Consider the following 25497-nt stretch of genomic DNA (forward strand, 5'->3'; position numbering starts at 1 on the left):
TTGCACAACATTGGCCAGACGCTCAACCACCGACAGTTAATGAGTTAATAAATAAGCAAAACAATATTATTTGGTTGGAAATTTGACATCTGGGGATCCTGGTTGAATGTTCCAGGCCTACCATCTGGAGTACTCCTGAGAGATATCATATGGCAATTTCTGGCTTCATGAACACTTGTAGTATCATCAATCCAAGTTAAATGATCTAAGAAAGGCGAGTACACATGCAAACTCATTATGATAACTGAATGGCAGATATTCTAATGTATACAAAACATAAAAAAATAATAGTATGAATACAGATTTATCTGGAGTGTTATCGGGGGAGAGGGGTTGTATTAGTTTGAATGAAAAAAAATAAATCGAATCCTTGGAAGAAGATAACAACTTTATTGCATTTTATGTATAACAATAACATATAATGATACCATGGATATAATTTTTTTCATTTTAACAAGGCCAAACATGGTGACAATTCCATTAAGAAAATACCATTTTCATTTAAAACATCTCCCACATTAAGAACATGAAAAAGGCTTCTCCCTTGTGTGGGTTCTCTGGTGGTTGTCAAGAACCGATTTCTGGTTAAAACATTTCCCACATTCTAAACATGAAAAAGGCTTCTCCCCTGTGTGAATTCTCTGGTGGTGATCAAGATGCTCTTTACGAGTAAAACACTTCCCACATTCTGAACATGAAAAAGGCTTCTCCTCTGTGTGGGTTCTCTGGTGGTGATCAAGATGCTCTTTACGGGTAAAACATTTCCCACATTCTGAACATGAAAAAGGCTTCTCCCCTGTGTGGGTTCTCTGGTGGTGATCAAGATGCCCTTTCTGGTTAAAACATTTCCCACATTCTGAACATGGAAAAGGCTTCTCCCCTGTGTGAATTATCTGGTGCTCAAGCAAACCTGATTTCTGGTTAAAACATTTCCCACATTCTGAACAGGAAAAAGGCTTCTCCCCTGTGTGAGTTCTTTGGTGTATAACAAGTTGTGATTTTTTGTTAAAACATTTCCCACATTCTGAACAGGAAAAAGGCTTCTCCCCTGTTTGAGTTCTTTGGTGCTTAAGCAAATCTGATTTAAGATTAAAACATTTCCCACATTCTGAATATGAAAAAGGCTTCTCCCCTGTGTGGGTTCTCTGGTGGTAATCAAGATGCCCTTTCTGTTTAAAATATTTCCCACATTCTGAACAGGAAAAAGGCTTCTCCCCTGTGTGAGTTCTTTGGTGTATAACAAGAGATGATTTCCTGTTAAAACATTTCCCACATTCTGAACAGGAAAAGGGCTTCTCCCGTGTGTGAGTTCTCTGGTGGTGATCAAGCTGCCCTTTCTGTTTAAAATATTTCCCACATTCTGAACAGGAAAAAGGCTTCACCCCTGTGTGATTTCTTTGGTGTATAACAAGAGATGATTTCTCGTGAAAACATTTCCCACATTCTGAACAGGAAAAGGGCTTCTCCCCTGTGTGAGTTCTTTGGTGTCTAAAAAGAGATGATTTCTTGTTAAAACATTTTCCACATTCTGAACAGGAAAAGGGCTTCTCCCTTGTGTGAGTTCTTTGGTGCTTAAGCAAATCTGATTTATGATCAAAACATTTCTCACATTCTGAACAGGAAAAAGGCTTCTGCCCTGTGTGAATTTTCCAATGCTTAAGCAAATCTGATTTCTTGTTAAAACTTTTCCCACATTCTGAACAGGAAAAAGGCTTCTCCCGTGTGTGAGTTCTTTGGTGTATAACAAGATGTGATTTTTTGTTAAAACATTTCCCACATTCTGAACATGAAAAATGCTTCTCCCCTGTGTGAGTTCTCTGGTGTATAACAAAATCTGATTTCTGGTTAAAACATTTCACACATCTTGAACAAGAAAATCTGTTCTCTGCTGTGTGAATTATTTGAGGTTTAAGAAAAATTTTTTCAAGGGGAAAGCTATTTCCATATTCTGAAGGTGAAAACGGCTTCTTTGATTTAGAAGCAATTCGTTTTTTAATGCTTATTTTGTGACTTTGATTTTCCTTAGTAGTTGGTAATGAATCTGAAGACAAGACCTGTTTCAAAGGATCAGATGACAGATCTTTGCTGTGAAGGGATGGTGGTACATCTGCTGTAATGACATTCACTTTAATTGTACCCTGCGTGATCTCAAGATCATCTGATTTAAAAATTGAAGATGTCAGCTGTCCCTCTGATCTCCTGGTACAGTAATCTGCCAAGAATAAAAACAATTATTATTTTTCAATGAAATATCCTCAAACTTAATATTTTTGAACATTTCTACTTAAAGTGTAACTAAAAAGTTATGTAAAAAATGTAAATTATTCACCAACAAAATGACAGTTCACAGTCTAATAGAAAACCTCATGGCATGGTTCAGTGGAGCATGGTGTTCAACTGTTTGTTCATTCTGCCTCCCAAATGTAGAATAAAAAGCCAAACAATGTTATGTAGACAAAAATAATACCAATGAAAAGTCTTACAAAAAAACAAATCGCCCCTCAGGTTAATCATCTGTCAATGGAAAAACAGAGGTTTCTACATTATTAGTGGCTTGAAATGCAACATGGCTTCCATAAACCAATCTAGCAAAATCCGCTCTCTCAAAGTCAAATTTCCCCCTTACATCTGAGTCTTGCAGTGTGCCCAAACCACATTTAGCATCCATGTATTTCGCATTACTATAGCGAGTAGAACCCACTTAATTTATGGTGTGTCTTCTGGAGCACAATCTGGGCACTATGTGTTGGGTAATAAAATGGTATATTTTCAATTTTTACTCTTCAACATCCACTGTGCGCTAATTACAAGAAAGTGGCCGTGGTGTTGTGAATTCTGCTCTTGGGCTCCCTCCGGTGGTTATGAGTGGTAGTGCGGCTGTCTGTGGATTGCAGCATCTATCAGGTGTGTTCACTTTTTGCAATTTGAAATCAGCTATTTAGTCCTGCTTGATCCTTTAGTCAATGCCAGTTGTCCATTGTTTTTGGAGGATTCACTTCCCTTCTGGTCTCTCCTGTTTGCTGTGCTTTTCTACAAAGATAAGTCCAGGCTTTGTTTTTGCTGTCCACCTGCTGTGGACCTTATAGTTCTGTGCATTTTCATGTTTTGTCTTCTCCAGCTTTGTCGGTGAAGGATTTTTTGCAGCCAAGCTGTGTCTCTGGAGATGCAGATATACCCTCCATGTCTTTACTCAGATGTGGTGATTTGTATTTTCTGTGGTGGATATTTTCTAGCGTTTTTATACTGACCGCATAGTACTCTGTTCTATTCTTTCTTTTTAGCTAGTATGGCCTCCTATGCTAAATTCTGATTTCATGTCTGCGTATGTTATTTCCCTCTCCTCTCACCGTCAATATTTGTGGGGGGCTATCTATCCTTTGGGGATTTTCTCTGAGGCAAGATAGGTTTCCTGTTTCTGTCTTTAGGGGTAGTTAGTTCTTAGGCTGTGTCGAGGGGTCTAGGGAGTGTTAGGTAGCCCCCACGGCTACTTCTAGTTGCACTGCTAGGTTCAGGGTTTGCGGTCAGTACAGGGACCACCTTCTCCAGAGTCCGTCTCATGCTGCTCCTAGGCCACCAGATCATAACACCGTGGAGTCAAAATTGTCACTACTCCTATAGATTAATTCACTGAGGGTTATACTATTCAAAATGGAGTCACTTTATGGGGATTTATACTGCTCTGGTTTTCTGACATTTTGTCATATTAGTGTTTCTACAAATGCTGTGTCCCATCATCTCAGGGATCTGCTCCTATGACATCTGCTTATTTATTCTGTAGGCGGCACTAGTAATGGAGGAGACATCAGAACCAGAAGCTCTGGGGGGCGCAGACTGTCGAGCCACCAAGTTTAAGTTGCCTGCAACCTGTGATACCGTCCATTCTGGCAGGGGTTCCATCCATTCTGGCAGTTTGGATGTGCATGATGTCCAGCTAGAGTAATCTTCTCCCTACATCAGCCAACTGGAAAGCACCACACCCCACTAAAGCTTGAAACATATTGCCAGAAGCTGCGAGATACAGGTTTGTTCTCCTCTGGTTCAGTACTGTGTACTCAGCTCCCAGGTTGTATATTTGTTTCCTGTTGTGACCCCGGCCTGTTTACTGACTACTCTTGTGTCTTTTGATTTTGTATTTTCTCTTCCCTCACGGTTGTAGCCAGACTACCTGACTATTCTTCTATCCATCTCATACTACAGAAAAGCAAGTATCAATGTGGCCCAAGCCTAGGGGTCTGGGTCTAAGTCCAGATGTAAAGGGGTTAAAGAAGTTAAAGGATGATGTTCAAAACTGTAACTATATAACACATCTACTGAAATAATCAAGCTGAACAGTCTTAAGTATAAAAAAATGAGTAACTAATGGTAAAACCTCTTATGGGTAATTAAAGTATGAGTTTCAGTGTCTTATAGCAATATAAACTATTGTAAAGGTCAATCTTTTCTATCACATTAGAAGTATATTTCTTGTTGAAATTAAATGGAACTATTTATAAGGCTGTGTGCACACGTTGTGTATTTGCATGCAGAAATTTCTGCAAGGTTTCTGCATCTCTTGGCAGAAAAACGCAGCTGACAATAAGCGCGTTTTTAATGCATTTTTGCATGCGTGTTTGTAAATCCAAAGAGATAAAGATATATAAAAAAAATTATTATGATGTAATTTCCTTGTTCAACCTCTTCAGCCAAATACCGTTATTAATATTAAATAAAGACACACACACACACCAGCCTATGTAGAAGCATTAACATAATTAACCTACATATGCTGTAACAAAAAACAATTGTCAGAAATCTGCGTGAAATGTAATAACTGTTTATTTTTCAAAAAGTTTTTAAAAAAATTGTGTGGTCTCCCACATAATTTCCACAACCAGCAGGGGGAAAGCTGACAGCTGATGTTAATATTCTAGGAAGGAGCCAATAGCCTAGACTTTACTGGCTAGTTTACAGTGGAACCCCAGAAAAAAACTTTTCCCACTTGTCCTGTAGCAGTGGCAAGTGGGGTTCATATTTGTGGGGTTAATGTCACCTTTGTATTATCAGGTGACATCAAGTCCTCAGGGTAGTAATGGAGAGGTCAAAACACATTCTAATATGGTAGGTGCCACAAAAGAAATTAAGTGAAAGGAAAATATGAATAAAAACAATATGTTTATTTATGAAAAAAAATTTTTTTTAAAGATTTTTTGAACAATTATAAAGACAGAAAATGGGGGAGCGGAAACCTCCAAATACCAGGGGAGACCTGTGAAGCACAATACCAAACAATATAGTAAGCTAAAGTAATGCAGGCCTTAGTCTCACTAGTACTTTATAGATCAAAGAAATATATCTGATAGTATTCAGCGCACAGAGGTGTATATATATGGTGTATTGTGTAAAGGTGCTGTGTTTGCCACTTATAGCAATGCAGAGGCAGAAGTGCCCAGAAGTGCAGCATTACCTACTAATATACCTGGGAAGTGAGAACACTATATTGCCTAACTGCTGCCAAGTGGGAAAATACAAAGCACAAAGAAGGGCGAGTTACCTGCAAATGCAGTTGGTGGATACTCCAGGATCTGTGCGCTATGGTGGGAGTGCTGTCAAGGCTCCCCTACACCCGTTGACGAGAATGTGTTTTGATATAATGTTGGAGTGACTTTAGCCGCAGCTAAAATAGGACTATGGGAATAGTAATGGAGAGGTGTCTATAAGACACCTCTCCATTACTAACCATAGTGATATTGCATAAAACACAGACACCCAGAATAAAGTCTTTTATTTGAAATAATCACATAGACTCCTTTACGGAATCAAAATTCACCTCGGGAAATGTGACTGCTCTATCCGGCAATATATACGGACAGGAGAAAATCGCTCCCGCTGTGTATCACTGCGCTGCCGTGAGTTCACTGGAGTTCATCTTTCCCACACAGCAATGCCGTAAGTGAGAGCACTGGAGCTTATCAGCTGATGAACTCCAGTGATCTCTCATGGGGGCTCAGTGATACACTGCGGGCTCAATTACCTCCTGTCAAAAAGCATAGCCGGATGGGAGTAGTAGTCCTATCAAACGACGCCTGGGTACACATGAGTACACACACAGACAGACACACACGCGCGCACATGTTCTCCGCCCACACACTCTTCCTCCTTCTGACTTCATTTCCCTTTGACAATTTGCAGCGTTTTTGCCAGCAAATCCGCAAACCTTTTTATACCTGCGTTTCAATGAGTCAAAGACACTCTAGAAACACAAAATGAATCGACATGCTGCAGAAAATAAAACTTACTGATCATGTGCACAACACTTCAGGATTGTCATTGAATTACCTTGCTTTAGTATTCTATTGCATTTTTTGAGCATTCTATGCGCGTAAGTGCTTTGTGTGCACATAGCTTAACCCCTTAATGACAGCCAATACGTCTTTTAACTGACCTGAGATATAAGAGAATAGCCTCCCCATACAGGTGACAATCCAGCAGCTGTTGGCTGGACACTATAGCTGACAACTTGCTGTATCAGTCATGATCAGTGTTGGCACCGTACATATCTGTTTAACCCCTTAGATGCTGCTGTCAGTAGTGACTACATCATTATAAATGGTTAACAGAGTGTGGGGGCTCCCTCTTTATCCCAATTGGTGCCCTCAGATCATGATTGTGTGGTCCTGATGTTTGCCGTGGCAATTCGCGACCAAATAGCGGCCTTAGAGTCTGTCGGCTGTTGTAACCTGTTCAGAAGTTACCGACATTTAGGTGGTAAAAATACACATTTTCATTTCTGTCATACCACTTTGCATTAATTCCTGTAAAGCGCCCAAAGGGTTAATAAACTACCTGACAGCAGTTTTCAATATGTCAGGGGGTGCTGTTTTTAAAATGGTATCATGTTTGGGGGTTTCCCAATATATGAGACCCCTAAAGTCAATTCAAACATGGATAGTTCCCTAAAAAAATAAATGTTGTAAATTTCCTTGAAAAAATTAAAAATTGCTGCTACATTTTTAAACCTCCTAAAATGCTAACAAAATAAAAGAACATTTTACAAATGGTGCTGATGTAAAGCCGACATGTGGGAAATGTTATTTATTAATGGCTTGCTGTGCTATGACCATCTGGATTAAAGGGATAATCATTCAAACTTTGAAAATTGCTAATTTTGTAACATTTTTCTCAAATTTTTGATATTTTTTCTAAACATATTGACATAAATTTACCATTACCATAAAGTATAATGTTTCACGAAAAAACAATCTCAAAATCACTGGGATATGTTGAAGCGTTGCAGAGTTATTACCACATAAAGTGACACTGGTCAGATTTCAAAAATTTGGCTCCTCACTAAGGGGTTAATAGTGCAGAGCTGACATGTGATGAATTAAGATCTCAAGCATTTGGAAGAAGCAATGGAGACCTTAAAGGGACTCTGTCACCTGAATTTGGAGGGAACAATTTTCAGTCATAGGGGCGGGGTTTTTGGGTGTTTGATTCACCCTTTCCTTACCCGCTGGCTGCATGCTGGCTGCAATATTGGATTGAAGTTCATTCTCTTGTATAAGGCAATCAACCAACAGCACTCAGGTGGAGGATGCATGCTCCAAAGTCCCAGGATCCAGCTGGACCAATAGTTACAAAAGAAAAAGGAGCAGCATCCATTCCAGGTGAAGCGTTTTCATGAAAACTCTTCACCTGGAATGGATGCTGCTCCTTCTTTTTCTTTTGAAGTTCATTCTCTGTCCTCCATAGTACACGCCTGCGCAAGGCAAGATTGCCTTGTGCAGGCATGTACTACGGAGGCCAGAGAATGAACTTCTATCCAATATTGCAGCCAGCGGGTAAGGAAAGGGTGAATCAAACACCCGAAAACCCCTCCTCTATGGCTGAAAATTGTTCCCTCCAAATTCTGGTGACAGAGTCCCTTTAACCCCTTCCCGACCTTTGACGCCACGTAGGCGTCATGAAAGTCGGTGCCAATCCGACCTGTGACGCCTATGTGGCGTCATGGAAAGATCGCGTCCCTGCAGATCGGGTGAAAGGGTTAACTCCAATTTCACTCGATCTGCAGGGACAGGGGGAGTGGTAGTACAGCCCAGAGGGGGTGGCTTCACCCCCCCGTGGCTACGATCGCTCTGATTGGCTGTTGAAAGTGAAACTGCCAATCAGAGCGATTTGTAATATTTCACTTATTATAACTGGTGAAATATTACAATCCAGCCATGGCCGATGCTGCAATACCATCGGCCATGGCTGGAAACACTGGTCTGCCCCCCCCCACCGATCGCCACCCCCCCAAGCCACTGATCAGTCCTGCACACTGCCCCGCTCCCCTCCGTCCTGTGCTCCGCTCCCCCCGTGCTCTTGTCCACTCCCCCATGCTCCAATCCCACCCCCGTGCTCCGATCCACCCCCCGAGCTCCTGTCCGCTCCCCCTGCACTCCGATCCACCCCCCGTGCTCCGATCCACCCCCCGTGCTCCAATCCACCCCCCCATGCTCCGATCCACACCCCCATGCTCCGATCCACCCCCCGTTGCACCCCCCCCCCACCCCATCATACTTACCGATCCTCCCGGGGTCCTTCCGTCTTCTCCATGGGCGCCGCCATCTTCCAAAATGGCGGGCGCATGCGCAGTGCGCCCACCGAATCTGCCGGCCGGCAGATTCGTTCCAAAGTGCATTTTGATCACTGTCATATAACCTATCACAGTGATCAAAATAAAAAAAATAGTAAATGATAATGACAATAATAAAATACAGAATTTTTTTTTTCCAATAAGGTTGGGGTTAGAACTAGGGTTAGGGTTTCGGTATGTGCACACGTATTCTGGTCCTCTGCGGATTTTTCCACAGCGGATTTGATAAATCCGCAGTGCTAAACCGCTGCGGATTTATGGCGGATTTACCGCGGTTTTTCTGCGCATTTCACTGCGGTTTTACAACTGCGGTTTTCTATTGGAGCAGTTGTAAAACCGCTGCGTAATCTGCAGAAAGTGACATGCTGCGGAATGTAAACCGCTGCGTTTCCGTGCAGTTTTTCTGCAGCATGTGTACAGCGATTTTTGTTTCCCATAGGTTTACATTGAACTGTAAACTCATGGGAAACTGCGTTTTCCGCAGCGTGTGCACATACCTTTAGAATTAGGCTATGTGCACACGGTGCGGATTTGGCTGCGGATCCGCAGCGGATTGGCCGCTGCGGATTCGCAGCAGTGTTCCATCAGGTTTACAGTACCATGTAATTCTATGGAAAACCAAATCCGCTGTGCCCATGGTGCGGAAAATACAGCGCGGAAACGCTGCGTTGTATTTTTCCGCAGCATGTGAATTCTTTGTGCGGATTCCGCAGCGTTTTACACCTGTTCCTCAATAGGAATCCGCAGGTGAAATCTGCACAAAAAACACTGGAAATCCACGGTAAATCCGCAGGTAAAACGCAGTGCCTTTTACCAGCGGATTTTTCAGAAATGGTACGGAAAAATCTCACATGAATCCGCAACGTGGGCACATAGCCTTATGGTTAGGGTTGGAATTAGGGTTGTGGTTAGGGTTGTGATTAGGGTTATGGCTACAGTTGGGATTAGGGTTAGGGGTGTTTTGGGGTTAGGGTTGTGGTTAGGGGTGTGTTGGGGTTAGGGTTGTGTTTAGGGTTATGGCTACAGTTGGGATTAGGGTTAGGGGTGTGTTGGGGTTAGTGTTGGAGTTAGAATTGAGGGGTTTCCACTGTTTAGGCACATCAGAGGTCTCCAAACGCAACATAGCGCCACCACTGATTCCAGCCAATCTTGTATTCAAAAAGTCAAATGGTGCTCACTCACTTCCGAGCCCCGACGTGCGCCCAAACAGTGGTTTACCCCCACATATGGGGTACCAGCATACTCAGGACAAACTGCACAACAATTACTGGGGTCCAATTTCTCCTGTTACCCTTGTGAAAATAAAAAATTGCTTGCTAAAACATCATTTTTGAGGAAAGAAAAATGATTTTTTATTTTCACGGCTCTGCGTTGTAAACGTCTGTGAAGCACTTGGGGGTTCAAAGTTCTCACCACATATCTAGATTAGTTCCTTGGGGGGTCTAGTTTCCAAAATGGGGCCACTTTTGGGGGGTTTCTACTATTTAGGCACACCAGGGGCTCTGCAAACGCAATGTGACGCCCGCAGAGCATTCCATCAACGTCTGCATTTCAAAAGTCACTACTTCCCTTCTGAGCCCCGACGTGTGCCCAAACAGTGGTTTACCCCCACACATGGGGTATCAGCGTACTCAGGAGAAACTGGACAACAACTTTTGCGGTCCAATTTCTCCTGTAACCCTTGGGAAAATAAAGAATTCTGGGCTAAAAAATTATTTTTGAGGAAAGAAAACGTATTTATTATTTTCACAGCACTGCGTTATAAACTTCTGTGAAGCACTTGGGGGTTCAAAGTGCTCACCACACATCTAGATTAGTTCCTTTGGGGGTCTAGTTTCCAAAATGTGGTCATTTGTGGGGGATCTCCAATGTTTAGGCACACAGGGGCTCTCCAAACGTGACATGGCGTCCGCTAACAATTGGAGCTAATTTTCCATTTAAAAAGCCAAATGGCGTGCCTTCCCTTCCGAGCCCTGCCGTGCGCCCAAACACTGGTTTACCCCCACATATGGGGTATCAGCGTACTCAGGACAAATTGTACAACAACTTTCGTGGTTCAGTTTCTCCTTTTACTATTGGGAAAATAAAAAAAATTGTTGCTAAGGCTAGGTTCACATTGTGTTAATGGGACCGCGCTAACGAACAGTTAATTTCGTCGTGCAACGCGTCCGTTAGCGCGCCCATTGGCAGCAATGGGAATGCGCATCGCTAGCGCGTGCCGTTTTCGGCACACGCTAGCAATGTGCCGGTGTTTTGTGACGTGCCTCGGACGCTGCTTGCAGCGTCCGCGGCGCGCCCGAGGTCCGGTCCCTGCTCTCGCAGATCGGGGATCTGCGAGAGTGGGGGCGTTAAACGTGACCCTGAAAAAGACATTGCGTTAGCGCAATCCGCTAGCGCTTAGCGCTAAACGGATTGCCCTAATGCAATATGAACCTAGCCTTAAAGATCATTTTTGTGACTAAAAAGTTAAATGTTCATTTTTTCCTTCCATGTTGCTTCTGCTGCTGTGAAGCACCTGAAGGGTTAATAAACTTCTTGAATGTGGTTTTGAGCACCTTGAGGGGTGCAGTTTTTAGAATGGTGTCACTTTTGGGTATTTTCAGCCATATAGACCCCTCAAACTGACTTCAAATGTGAGGTGGTCCCTAAAAAAAATGGTTTTGTAAATTTCGTTGTAAAAATGAGAAATCGCTGGTCAAATTTTAACCCTTATAACTTCCTAGCAAAAAAAAATTTTGTTTCCAAAATTGTGCTGATGTAAAGTATACATGTGGGAAATGTTATTTATTAACTATTTTGTGTCACATAACTCTCTGGTTTAACAGAATAAAAATACAAAATGTGAAAATTGCGAAATTTTCTAAATTTTCGCCAAATTTCTGTTTTTATCACAAATAAACGCAGAATTTATTGACCTAAATTTACCACTAACATGAAGCCCAATATGTCACGAAAAAACAGTCTCAGAACCGCTAGGATCCGTTGAAGCATTCCCGAGTTATTACCTCATAAAGGGACACTGGTCAGAATTGCAAAAAACGGCAAGGTCTTTAAGGTCAAAATAGGCTGGGTCATGAAGGGGTTAACGACCAGAGGTATTTTTAGTTTTGCATTTTCATTGTTGCTCCCCTTCTTCTCAGAGCCATAACTTTTTTTATTTTTTGATAAATATTGCCATGTGATGGCTTTGTTATTTTGACGGTTTTGTTGTACTTTTGAATAAGACCATTGATTTTAACATATAGTGTACTGGAAAATGGGAAAAAAATTCCAAGTGCAGTGAAATTGCAAAAAAGTGCAATTCCACACTTGTTTTTTGTTTCTCTTTTTTGCTAGGTTCACTAAATGCTGAAACTGACCTGCCACTAGGATTCTCCAGGTCATTAAGAGTTCATAGGCCCCAAACATGTCTAGGTTCTCTTTTATCTAAGTGGTGAAAAAAATTCCAAACTTTGTTAAAAAAAATAAATAAATTGAGCCATTTTCCGATACCCGTAGATTCTCCATTTTTCGTGATCATGGGTTGGGTGAGGGCTGATTTTTTGCGCACTGAGCTGACATTTTTAATGATACCATTTTGGTGCAGATACGATCTTTTAATTGCCAGGTACTGCATTTCAATGCAATATCGTGGCGACCAAAAAAAAAATGGTAATTCTGGCGTTTTTACTTTTTTTTCTCGCTACGCCGTTTATCCATCAGGTTAAACTTTTTTTTTATTAATAGATCGGGTGATTCTGAAAGTAGCAATACCAAATATGTGTATATTTGATTTTTTATTGTATTATTTTAAATAGGGCAAAAGGGGGTTGTTACGGAACCACTCAGCACCCAGAATATGTTGTGCAGTTATATGTATGTATAATAGGTTCCATGTGAGATGCATCAGCCCACAGGTTGCGCATTTGGGCAGAGGGGACAAGATATTCCCCTTCTGTCCTCCCCCCCACCTTTGTAATTCCCACAGTAAATATTGGCAGGCTCCGGCCCCCTGCGGCTATTGTAATGTATGTCTGGCCTGCCACTTTTCCATTGGCCCGCCCTCTGTAACTGTGTGATATATTCTGTGTCCTGTGAATAAAGTGTTGTCAGACTGGAAATATGTGGAGAAGCAGTGAGATTTTATATGCGCCCATGTAATATAGGAATTCCAGCCAGCGTCCTTCATTCAGACTCCAGCCAAAGCAAATTGGACCTCCGGAGACACGGGGTGGTACTGAAAAAGGTACCCCAGCTTGGTAGACCCCATTAACCTGGTGGCAGACAGCGGGATATGATACCCCTTCTACAGGAGGAAAGGAATGAATGGAAAACAACTACCAGAAGTTAAAGAGGACTACATTAAAAGATCTGGTGGAAGCCCGAGGGTTAATCGCCAGCAACAAAACAAAAGCGGATTTGATAGCAGCCATCATGGAACATGACAGTGCAGCGCCCCCCAATGTGAACGTGAAGGAGACTGAATTCCAGAGGGAGGTAAAGAACAGACTGGCGTTCTATGGCCCAAACCCTGCAGTAGAGATCATACGAGAGGTGATGGCTGATGTGCGTACTGATCTGAAGTAAAAGATGGCCGAGTGGACCAGGATACAGCTAGCCAAGATGGAGATGACAGAGCGGACCAAAATGGAGCTGGCCAAGATGGAGATGGCAGAGCGGAGAGAGGAGAGTCAGCGAGCAGGGGGAGCTCTGGCCTCCGACCAGGTACCTTCAACAGTAAGCCACAAAAAGATCCAGTATAATGCCTTCCGACAGTTGGGGGAGGCAGAGGAAGACATTGATGGCTTTCTGCAGGACTTTGAGTGGCAGTGTGCCCTTCATCAAGTGAAGCCGGAGGAATGGGTTCAGATTCTAGCCAGCAAGCTGACAGGACGGGCAGCGGACGCCTATCGCACTGTACCTGATGAGGACTGTATGGACTATGAGCGGATCAAAGAAGTGATCTTGGCCCGGTATGCGCTGACACCAGAGGCATACCGACAAAAGTTCCATGGACTTATAAAACGAGTAACCGATACGCACGCTGAATGGGCCTGTAAATTACAGCGGTCACTGCTACAGTGGGTACAAGGTAGCCAAGCAACCACTAAGGAGGACGTCCTCCAGCTCATCTTGTTAGAACGATTCTTTAATGGACTAACCCCCAAGACACAGGAATGGCTTCGGGACAGGCGGCCAATGACTCTTGAGGAAGCCGCTCGTCTGGCCGATGAACATCATGATGCCAGGAGGCCTCAGTTGTCCGGATCAAAGATGGTCACTAGGGGTCCGCCCATGGACCTGGAGGTCCCCAAACCACCGAAGATTGTAGGGGGACCAGCTAGAAACCCGGCCTACCACAGTTCCCCTGGGGCGCGATGCTACACCTGCCGTCAGCTGGGCCACCTGCAAAGACAATGTCCCAACCGGACTCAGCATACCCAGTAGCCAAAGGCGGGAACAGCTACCTTCAGCCGGGCCGCTGTACACTGCTACCAAGGCGAAGCTGACCCGAAATTGGGGGCTACGACTAACCAAGGGGTGAAAGAGATGGAAAAAGTGCTGCATGAAGTAGACCCTGTGCAGGCAGCCCGGGCAGATAATCGACAACCGCATCGACAGGTCGTGTGGATTAATGGGAAACGTATGCAGGGACTAAGAGATTCAGGGGCAACTTTGACCCTTGTGAAGCCTCATCTCGTCCGGGACCAAGAGAAGACGGCCCGGACAGTGGCAGTCCGTTTAGCCGGGGGAGCCATACATTGACTGCCCACTGCCAGGATTCACCTGAACTGGGGAGTTGGGGATGGCCTTGTTGAGGTCGGCTTGATGGAGGATTTGCCCGCAGACGTCTTGCTGCGAAATGACTTGGGGCCCATGTTGTCTGCCTTCTAGGTTGCTCCTCTGGCTGAGACATATCCTGTGACCACCCGGAGACAAGCTCGAGCTGCGGAGGCGGAATAACACTCAGAGGAGGCCCAGGTAAGACATCCCAGCCCTACACGTATTCCCATAGCCAGGCACATTTCTTGGGGCACCCCAGATGAATTTAAGAGGGAGTTACTTGAGGATCCTTCGGTGGAGGGATATCGTGGGAAGGCACAAGAGAGGAGAGGAGTACTGGAAGGGGAACAGTTTATATGGAAGCAGGGACTCCTCTACCGGATCACAGAGCAGCACCACACAGGGACGAGCCCCACTATAAAATGACAGCTGGTAGTTCCCAAGAAGTATAGGCAGGAGTTACTGCGAATCTCTCATGACATACCTTTAGCCGGGCACTTCGGCGTCAGCCGCACCAGGCATCGTCTGACACAAAACTTCTTTTGGCCGGGGGTAACCCATGATGTTCGTCAGTACTGCCAGACTTGTGACAGTTGCCAGCGCATTGGCAAGAGGGGAGATCGATGCAAGGCCAAATTACGCCCCCTCCCCATTGTGGAGGAACCATTTAGCCGAGTAGCGGTCGATCTGATAGGGCCGTTAGCCAAACCCAGTCCGTCAGGGAAAACATATATTTTGACAGTGGTAGATTATGCCACACGGTATCCAGAGGCGGTTGCGTTACCTAACATACTGGCAGAGACGGTGGCGGCTGCTCTGCTCCAGGTTTTCTCACGGGTTGGATTTCCCCAGGAGATTATCTTGGACCAGGGTACCCAGTTTACAGCAGAGGTGACCAACCAACTGTGGAAGCTGTGCGGCGTAAAGTCCATTAGAAGCACCCCGTACCACCCGCAAACCAATGGGTTGTGTGAACGCTTTAACGGGACGTTAAAACAACTCATTGGGACTTTTACCAGGACCTACAGAGACTGGGAGAAATTCTTGCCCCAAGAATCTACAGGGTTCTCCCCGTTCTAACTGGTATACGGGAGACGGGTGTGGGGACCCCTAGACTTAGTGTTAGAACACTGGGAAAAGGAGGGCATCATGGAAGGGGTACCTATTGCACCCTATGTTCTGGAATTCCCAGACCGCTTACAGGAGCTGACCCAGGCTGTATGTGGGAACATGCAGGTGGCCCAGTGTGTTGTGAATTCTGTTGTCGAGCTCCCTCCTGTGGTCATGAATGGTACTTCGGCTGGTTCTGTCCATGGACTTCCTCTGGTGGCTGTGGGTGTTTCTGAGTTTCCTTCCACAGGTGACGAGGCTAATTCGTTAGTGGGCTGCTCTATTTAACTCCACTTAGATCTTTGCCCCATGCCAGCTGTCAATGTTGTACTATTGGTCTAGTTCGCTCCTGGATCGTCCTGGTTACCTGTTTACTCCAGCAGAAGCTAAGTTCCTCTTTGCTTTTTTCTTGTTTGCTATTTTTTCTGTCCAGCTTGCTATAGTGAATATTTCCTTGCTTGCTGGAAGCTCTGGGACGCAGAGGGGCGCCTCCGCACCGTGAGTCGGTGCGGAAGGTTTTTTTTCCCTGCACTCTCTGCGTGGCTTTTTGTAGGTTTTTGTGCTGACCGCAAAGTTACCTTTCCTATCCTCTGTCTGTTCAGTAAGTCGGGCCTCTCTTTGCTAAATCTATTTAATCTCTGTGTTTGTGATTTCATCTTTACTCACAGTCAATATATGTGGGGGGCTGCCTTTTTCCTTTGGGGAATTTCTCTGAGGCAAGGTAGGCTTTATTTTCCTATCTTTAGGGCTAGTGTTGTGAATTCTGTGGCCAAGCTCCCTCCTGTGGTCGAGAGTGGTACTTCGGCTGGTTCTGTCAATGAGCTTCCTTTGGTGGATGAGAGTGGTACTGCGGCTTCTGAGTTTCCTTCCTCAGGTGATGAGGTTAAGTCGTTAGGTGCGGCTCTATTTAACTCCACCTGGTGCTTTGATCCTGGCCTTCAGTCAATGTTCTAGTATTGGTCTTGCTTCCTCCTGGATCGTTCCTGTGGCCTGTCTATCCTGCATAAGCTAAGTTCTGCTTGTGTTACTTTTTGTTTGCTATTTTTTCTGTCCAGCTTGCTATATTGGTTTTTCTTGCTTGCTGGAAGCTCTGAGACGCAGAGGGAGCACCTCCGTACCGTTAGTCGGTGCGGAGGGTCTTTTTGCCCCTCTGCGTGGTTGTTTGTAGGTATTTGTGTTGACCGCAAAGCTATCTTTCCTATCCTCAGTCTATTCAGTAAGTCGGGCCTCACTTTGCTAAATCTATTTCATCTCTGTGTTTGTATTTCATCTTTACTCACAGTCATTATATGTGGGGGGCTGCCTTTTCCTTTGGGGAATTTCTCTGAGGCAAGGTAGGCTTATTTTTCTATCTTCAGGGCTAGTTAGTTTCTCAGGCTGTGCCGAGCTGCATAGGGAGCGTTAGGCGCAATCCACGGCTACCTCTAGTGTGGTGTGATAGGATTAGGGATTGCGGTCAGCAGAGTTTCCACGTCTCAGAGCTCGTCCTATGTTTTTGGTAAATGTCAGGTCACTTGGTGTGCTCTGAACTTCAATGTCCATTGTGGTTCTGAATTACCTGTTCATAACAGGCTAGCTAGTTCTGAGGCTGTGACGAGTTGCATAGGGAGCGTTAGGAGCAATCCATGGCTATTTCTAGTGTGTGTGATAGGATTAGGGATTGCGGTCAGCAGAGTTTCCACTTCCCAGAGCTTGTCCTGTGTTTTTGTAGCTATCAGGTCTTTCCGGGTGCTCTTAACCATCAGGTCCATTGTTGTCCTAACCACCAAGTCATAACAGTACAGCTGGCCCAAAGTATTAATGCATCTCAATAGAGGGATAAGAGAAGTTCTGAGACCATTTTTTTTTCTTTGCAGCGTGTTTTGTCTCTCTTTTCCCCTTTACCTCTGGGTGGTTCAGGACACAGGTGTAGACATGGACATTCAAGGTCTGTCCTCTTTGATGGATAATCTCACTATAAGGGTACAAAACATTCAAGATTTTGTGGTTCAGAATCCGATGTCAGAGCCTAGGATTCCAATTCCTGATTTGTTTTTTGGTGATAGATCTAAGTTCTTGAATTTCAAAAATAATTGTAAATTGTTTCTTGCCTTGAAACCTCGCTCCTCAGGTGATCCTGTTCAACAAGTAAGGATCATTATTTCATTGTTACGTGGCGACCCTCAAGACTGGGCCTTTTCCCTTGCGCCAGGAGATCCGGCATTGCGTGATGTTGATGCATTTTTCCTGGCGCTTGGATTGCTTTATGACGAACCTAATTCAGTGGATCAGGCAGAGAAAGTCTTGCTGGCTCTGTGTCAGGGTCAGGATGAAGCGGAGATATATTGTCAGAAGTTTAGAAAGTGGTCTGTGCTCACTCAGTGGAATGAATGTGCCCTGGCAGCAATCTTCAGAAAGGGGCTCTCTGAAGCCCTTAAGGATGTCATGGTGGGATTTCCCATGCCTGCTGGTCTGAATGAGTCTATGTCTTTGGCCATTCAGATCGATCGACGCTTGCGTGAGCGTAAAGCTGTGCACCATTTGGCGGTACTATCTGAGCATGGGCCTGAGCCTATGCAATGTGATAGGACTTTGACCAGAGCTCAACGGCAAGAGCACAGACGTCGGAATGGGCTGTGTTTTTACTGTGGTGATTCCACTCATGCTATCTCCGATTGTCCTAAGCGCACTAAGCGGTTCGCTAGGTCTGCCACCATTGGTACGGTACAGTCTAAAATTCTATTGTCCGTTACTCTGATTTGCTCTTTGTCATCCTACTCTGTTATGGCATTTGTGGATTCAGGCGCTGCCCTGAATTTGATGGACTTGGAGTATGCTAGGCGCTGTGGTTTTTTCTTGGAGCCCTTGCAGTATCCTATTCCATTGAAAGGAATTGATGCTACGCCTCTGGCCAAGAATAAGCCTCAGTACTGGACCCAATTGACCATGTGCATGGCTCCTGCACATCAGGAGGATATCCGTTTTGGTGTTGCATAATCTGCATGATGTGGTCGTTTTGGGGTTACCATGGCTACAGGTTCATAATCCGGTATTGGACTGGAAATCTATGTTTGTGTCCAGCTGGGGTTGCCAGGGGGTACATGGTGATGTTCCATTTTTGTCAATTTCGTCTTCCACTCCTTCTGAAGTTCCGGAGTTTTTGTCGGATTATCGGGATGTATTTGATGAGCCCAAAGCCAGTGCCCTACCTCCTCATAGGGATTGCGATTGTGCAATTAATTTGATTCCTGGTAGTAAGTTTCCTAAGGGCCGATTCTTCAATTTATCTGTGCCAGAACACGCCGCTATGCGGAGTTATATAAAGGAATCCTTGGAGAAAGGCCATATTCGCCCGTCGTCATCACCATTAGGAGCAGGGTTCTTTTTTGTGGCCAAGAAGGATGGTTCTTTGAGACCTTGTATTGATTACCGCCTTCTTAATAAAATTACAGTCAAATTTCAGTATCCTTTGCCGTTGCTGTCTGATTTGTTTGCTCGTATTAAAGGGGCTAGTTGGTTCACCAAGATAGACCTTCGAGGGGCGTATAATCTTGTGCGTATTAAACGGGGCGATGAATGGAAAACAGCATTTAATACGCCCGAGGGCCATTTTGAGTACCTGGTGATGCCATTCAGGCTTTCCAATGCTCCATCAGTGTTTCAGTCCTTTATGCATGACATCTTCCGAGAGTACCTGGATAAATTCCTGATTGTGTATTTGGATGATATTTTGGTCTTTTCGGATGATTGGGAGTCTCATGTGAAGCAGGTCAGAATGGTGTTCCAGGTCCTTCGTGCGAATTCCTTGTTTGTGAAGGGGTCAAAGTGTCTCTTTGGAGTCCAGAAGGTTTCATTTTTGGGGTTCATTTTTTCCCCTTCTACTATCGAGATGGACCCTGTTAAAGTCCAGGCCATTTACGATTGGACTCAGCCGACATCTGTGAAGAGCCTGCAAAAGTTCCTGGGCTTTGCTCATTTTTATCGTCGCTTCATCGTTAATTTTTCTAGTGTTGCTAAACCGTTGACTAATTTGACCAAGAAGGGTGCTGATGTGGTCAATTGGTCTTCTGTGGCTGTGGAGGCTTTTCAGGAATTGAAGCGTCGTTTTTCTTCTGCCCCTGTGTTGTGCCAGCCAGATGTTTCGCTCCCGTTTCAGGTTGAGGTTGATGCTTCTGAGATTGGAGCAGGGGCTGTTTTGTCACAAAGAAGTTCTGATGGCTCGGTGATGAAGCCATGTGCTTTCTTTTCTAGAAAGTTTTCGCCTGCTGAGCGCAATTATGATGTTGGTAATCGAGAGTTGTTGGCCAAGAAGTGGGCATTTGAGGAGTGGCGTCATTGGCTTGAAGGAGCCAAGCATCGCGTGGTGGTCTTGACAAATCACAAGAATTTGACTTATCTTGAGTCTGCCAAACGGTTGAATCCGAGACAGGCTCGATGGTCGTTATTTTTCTCCCGTTTTGATTTTGTGGTTTCGTACCTTCCGGGCTCTAAGAATGTGAAGGCTGATGCCCTGTCAAGGAGTTTTGTGCCTGACTCTCCGGGTGTTCCTGAGCCGGCGGGTATTCTCAAAGAGGGGGTAATTTTGTCTGTCATCTCCCCTGATTTGCGGCGGGTGCTGCAAAAATTTCAGGCTGATAGACCTGACCGTTGCCCAGCGGAGAAACTGTTTGTCCCTGATAAATGGACTAATAGAGTTATCTCTGAGGTTCATTGTTCGGTGTTGGCTGGGCATCCTGGAATCTTTGGTACCAGAGATTTGGTGGCTAGATCCTTTTGGTGGCCGTCTGTCACGGGATGTGCGTTTTGTGCAGTCCTGTGGGACTTGTGCTCGGGCTAAGCCCTGCTGTTCTCGTGCCAGTGGGTTGCTTTTGCCCTTGCCGGTCCCGAAGAGGCCCTGGACGCATATTTCTATGGATTTTATTTCGGATCTCCCCGTCTCTCAAAAGATGTCGGTCATTTGGGTGGTTTGTGATCTCTTTTCTAAGATGGTCCATTTGGTACCCTTGTCTAAATTGCCTTCCTCCTCTGATTTGGTGCCATTGTTTTTCCAGCATGTGGTTCGTTTACATGGTATTCCGGAGAACATCGTTTCGGACAGAGGTTCCCAGTTTGTTTCGAGGTTTTGGCGATCCTTCTGTGCTAGGATGGGCATTGATTTGTCTTTTTCCTCGGCTTTCCATCCTCAGACAAATGGCCAAACCGAACGAACTAATCAGACTTTGGAAACATATCCGAGATGCTTTGTTTCTGCTGATCAGGATGATTGGGTGTCCTTTTTGCCGTTGGCTGAGTTCGCCCTTAATAATCGGGCCAGCTCGGCTACTTTGGTTTCGCCGTTTTTCTGCAATTCTGGTTTCCATCCTCGTTTCTCTTCAGGACAGGTTGAGTCTTCAGACTGTCCTGGTGTTGATACTGTGGTGGATAGATTGCAGCGGATTTGGACTCATGTGGTGGACAATTTGACATTGTCTCAGGAGAAGGCTCAGCGTTTCGCTAACCGCCGATGCTGTGTGGGTCCCCGACTTCGTGTTGGGGATTTGGTTTGGTTGTCATCTCGTTATGTTCCTATGAAGGTTTCCTCTCCTAAGTTTAAGCCTTGTTTCATTGGTCCGTATAAGATTTCTGAGGTTATCAATCCTGTGTCATTTCGTTTGGTCCTTCCAGCTGCTTTTGCCATCCATAATGTGTTCCATAGGTCGTTATTGCGGAGATACGTGGCGCCTGTGGTTCCATTCGTTGATCCTCCTGCCCCGGTGTTGGTTGAGGGGGAGTTGGAGTATGTGGTGGAGAAGATTTTGGATTCTCGCATTTCGAGATGGAAACTCCAGTACCTGGTCAAGTGGAAGGGTTATGGTCAGGAGGATAATTCCTGGGTTTTTGCCTCTGATGTTCATGCGGCCGATCTGGTTCGTGCCTTTCATTTGGCTCATCCTGGTCGGCCTGGGGGCTCTGGTGAGGGTTCGGTGACCCCTCCTCAAGGGGGGGGGGTACTGTTGTGAATTCTGTTGTCGAGCTCCCTCCTGTGGTCATGAATGGTACTTCGGCTGGTTCTGTCCATGGACTTCCTCTGGTGGCTGTGGGTGTTTCTGAGTTTCCTTCCACAGGTGGCGAGGCTAATTCATTAGTGGGCTGCTCTATTTAACTCCACTTAGATCCAGCTGTCAATTTTGTACTATTGGTCTAGTTCGCTCCTGGATCGTCCTGGTTACCTGTTTACTCCAGCAGAAGCTAAGTTCCTCTTTGCTATTTTCTTGTTTGCTATTTTTTCTGTCCAGCTTGCTATTGTGAATATTTCCTTGCTTGCTGGAAGCTCTGGGACGCAGAGGGGCGCCTCCGCACCGTGAGTCGGTGCGGAAGGTTTTTTTTCCCTGCACTCTCTGCGTGGCTTTTTGTAGGTTTTTGTGCTGACCGCAAAGTTACCTTTCCTATCCTCTGTCTGTTCAGTAAGTCGGGCCTCTCTTTGCTAAATCTATTTAATCTCTGTGTTTGTGATTTCATCTTTACTCACAGTCAATATATGTGGGGGGCTGCCTTTTTCCTTTGGGGAATTTCTCTGAGGCAAGGTAGGCTTTATTTTCCTATCTTTAGGGCTAGCTAGTTCTGAGGCTGTGACGAGTTGCATAGGGAGCGTTAGGAGCAATCCATGGCTATTTCTAGTGTGTGTGATAGGATTAGGGATTGCGGTCAGCAGAGTTTCCACTTCCCAGAGCTTGTCCTGTGTTTTTGTAGCTATCAGGTCTTTCCGGGTGCTCTTAACCATCAGGTTCATTGTTGTCCTAACCACCAGGTCATAACACCAGTGGCGCCAACGCGTATGGTACAATCGGAGGGCCAGAGAGCGCACCTTGGAAATAGGACAGAAGGTCCTGGTGTTAGAGCCCACCAGGCAGAACAAGTTCCATGCTGCATGGCAGGGGCCCTACCAGGTAGTGGGGAAAATAGCCGACACAACCTATAATGTCGCCGATTGTAACGACCCCAGGGTTATCCGCATGTTCCACGTGAATATGCTGAAGCCCTACCGGGAGCGCCCTGAAGAGGTAGTGGCCATCTGTGCACCTGAAGCAGAGGATTTAGCCGGACTTCCCTTGCCTGATGTTTTAGGGGAAAGGACTCAGTCTAAAACATGGGACCAGGTACACTTGGGTGAAGACCTAGGCCCCCGGGAGAGACAGCAGGCGGAGGAGCCCCGGCGACCTTCCAGAGGCTGGCTGACCGGCTTCTGGATGGTCTCCAGGACTATGCTTGTGCCTACCTGGACGACATCATCTACAGCGCGACATGGGAAGAGCATCTAAATCACCTAAACACAGTATTGGACAGGATCCACAAGGCCGGAATTACCCTGAACCCAAACAAGTGTCACGTGGGCAAAGCAGGGGTTCAGTATTTAGGGCATTGGGTGGGAAGTGGGAAATAAAGACCAGAACCAGCCAAGATTGAGGCCATAGCCAAATGGCCCACCCCACGCACTAAAACCCAGGTCATGGCATTTCTAGGGACAGCGGGGTATTACAGGAAATTCGTTCCCAATTACAGCAGCATAGCCAAGCCCCTCACTGATCTGACCCGTAAGAACCAACCCCACCTGGTAACCTGGACCCCGGAGTGTGAGGAAGCCTTCCGCCAGCTTAAGGACACCCTCACCAATACCCCTGTATTGTCCGCACCCAATCCAACTAAACGTTTCCTTGGTCACACAGACGCTTCTATGTTTGGATTGGGGGCAGTACTGAGCCAAGTCGGGCCGGACGGCCAAGAACACCGGTAGCTTACCTGAGTTGGAAACTACTGCCCCGTGAAGTAAGCTATGCGGCCATCGAGAAGGAGTGCCTGGCGGTAGTATGGGCACTCAAAAAGTTGCAACTATATTTGTATGGACGACAGTTTTCCCTCCTAACGGTCCATAATCCCCTAGTCTGGCTTAATCGGGTCTCCGGAGACAATGCCAGATTACTGCGGTGGAGTTTAGCCCTACAACCTCTGGACTTCACCATCCACTACAGACCTGGCAAACAAAATGGTAACGCCGATGGACTAAGTCGACAAACGGAACTTGTACCAACCCCATAAACTTCGGTCATCCCCAAACCGATCCGTTAAGGATCAGACTGTGTATGCCGATCGCGTCGCTGAAAAGGGGAGCTGTGTTACGTGTTACGGAACCACTCAGCACCCAGAATATGTTGTGCAGTTATATGTATGTATAATAGGTTCCATGTGAGATGCATCAGCCCACAGGCTGCCCCCCTGGGCAGAGGGGACAAGATATTCCCCTTCTGTCCTCCCCCCACCTTTGTAATTCCCACAGTAAATATCGGCAGGCTCCGGCCCCCAGCGGCTATTGTAATGTATGTCTGGCCTGCCACTTTTCAATTGGCCCGCCCTCTGTAACTGTGTGATATATTCTGTGTCCTGTGAATAAAGTGTTGTCAGACTGGAAATACGTGGAGAAGCAGTGAGATTTTATATGCGTCCATGTAATCAAGGAATTCCAGCCAGCGTCCTTCATTCAGACTCCAGCCAAAGAAGAGTGGACCTCCTGAAACACGGGGTGGTACTGAAAAAGGTACCCCAACTTGGTGGACCCTGTTACAGGGGTGATTTGAACTTTTATTTTTATATATTTTTAAAAACTTTTTTTTAACTTTTGGCATGCTTCAATAGTCTCCATGGGAGACTAGAAGCTGCCATAACCCAATCGGCTCAGCTACATACAAGTGATGATCAGATCACCTGGATGTAGCAGATTTACTCACTTGCTATTAGGGTCGACCACGGGACGGTGCTCACAGCAAGCCGGCAGTGACAACCATAGAGGTCTCCAGGAGACCTCTGGTTGTCATGTGAACCCATCAGTGACCTGCGATCACGTGACGGGGGTCACCGATGGGCGGATTTCTGGAGTGATTGCCGAAGCGCATGTTAAATGCTGCTGTCAGCGTTTGGCAGCGGCATTTAACGGGTTAATAGCCAAGCGTGGATCGCAATTCCACCCACAGCTGTTCCTTGCACATGTCAGAGGTTCTGAAAAGCTGACATGTGCCAGGAAAGCTGTGGGCTCACCGCCGGAGTGCACATCAAAGGGAAGGTGTCCGACATCGGAGTACATTTACGCCTGATGTTGGAAAGGGGTTAAGGACTCACACGGAGTTACAGACTCAGATAACTGAGGCAGGGCGATCCCACCACAATCAAACTGTCATACAGATGAACAGGTAAAAAAGACAGGTTTTTTTTTAATTATATGATACAACCCCAACAACAACGTATGTATGAGTGGAGAGCTCAAACACTAAACCGAAGTTGCACTCATTAATGGTGAACTACTGGAGTCATTATGAGTCCTGAGCAGAAGAGCAGAGAAAGTTGAAGTTCCCCCATTTCCGGAAAGATTAATGCACAATCAGAATTCCTGAGGATTGAAAGCATAATGTAATTTATAACATGGAGTGAATCCATGAAACCAGGGCTGGAGCCAACACATCTCCTGCAGGTGTAAATAAATGTATATTAGTCAGCCATCAGCCACGCACATCTGAGGCCGGGGTCACACTAGAGAGGAATACGAACGAGGGAGAGGCGTAAAAACAACGCATTGCACCCGGACCAATGTTTCTCTATGGGGCAGCTTCTATCAGCCGTATATTTCTCGGCCGTATTTTACGGGCTGAGAAAAATGCAGCATGCTGTGTTTGTCAGCATATTGCGCAAAAAAAAAAAAATCGGCCAATGAAAGTCTATGGGGCGAGAAAAATACGGATTACACACAGACCATAAGTGTGACTTGCGAGAAATGCGCACCGTTATCCTACAGAAAAGCCGGTAATTCAGTGCGGTGTACAGTAAAATCACACTGACAGATTAGAATAAAATAGATTAAATAAATGTCTACACATAGTATAGGTATATACTGCATGTATATATATATATATATATATATATATATATATATATAATTATCTAAGGGGTACTTCCGTCTTTCTGTCTGTCCTTCTGTCACGGGTATTCGTTCGCTGATTGGTCTC

General features: G+C 45.4%; 1 protein-coding gene across 1 annotated transcript in view; it reads right to left on the bottom strand.

The window, feature by feature from the left end:
- Positions 1 to 367: 367 nt before the first annotated feature.
- LOC138666378 (zinc finger protein 271-like) overlaps positions 368 to 25497 on the bottom strand; it is a 75339-nt gene continuing 50209 nt past the window's right edge. The window contains exon 4 of the mRNA XM_069754605.1: positions 368 to 2212. Coding sequence (XP_069610706.1) covers positions 519 to 2212 — 1694 coding nt within the window. The 3' untranslated portion in view covers positions 368 to 518. The remainder of the gene's footprint in view (positions 2213 to 25497) is intronic.

This window comes from Ranitomeya imitator, chromosome 2, assembly GCF_032444005.1.
Source record: "Ranitomeya imitator isolate aRanImi1 chromosome 2, aRanImi1.pri, whole genome shotgun sequence".
NCBI lineage: Eukaryota > Metazoa > Chordata > Amphibia > Anura > Dendrobatidae > Ranitomeya > Ranitomeya imitator.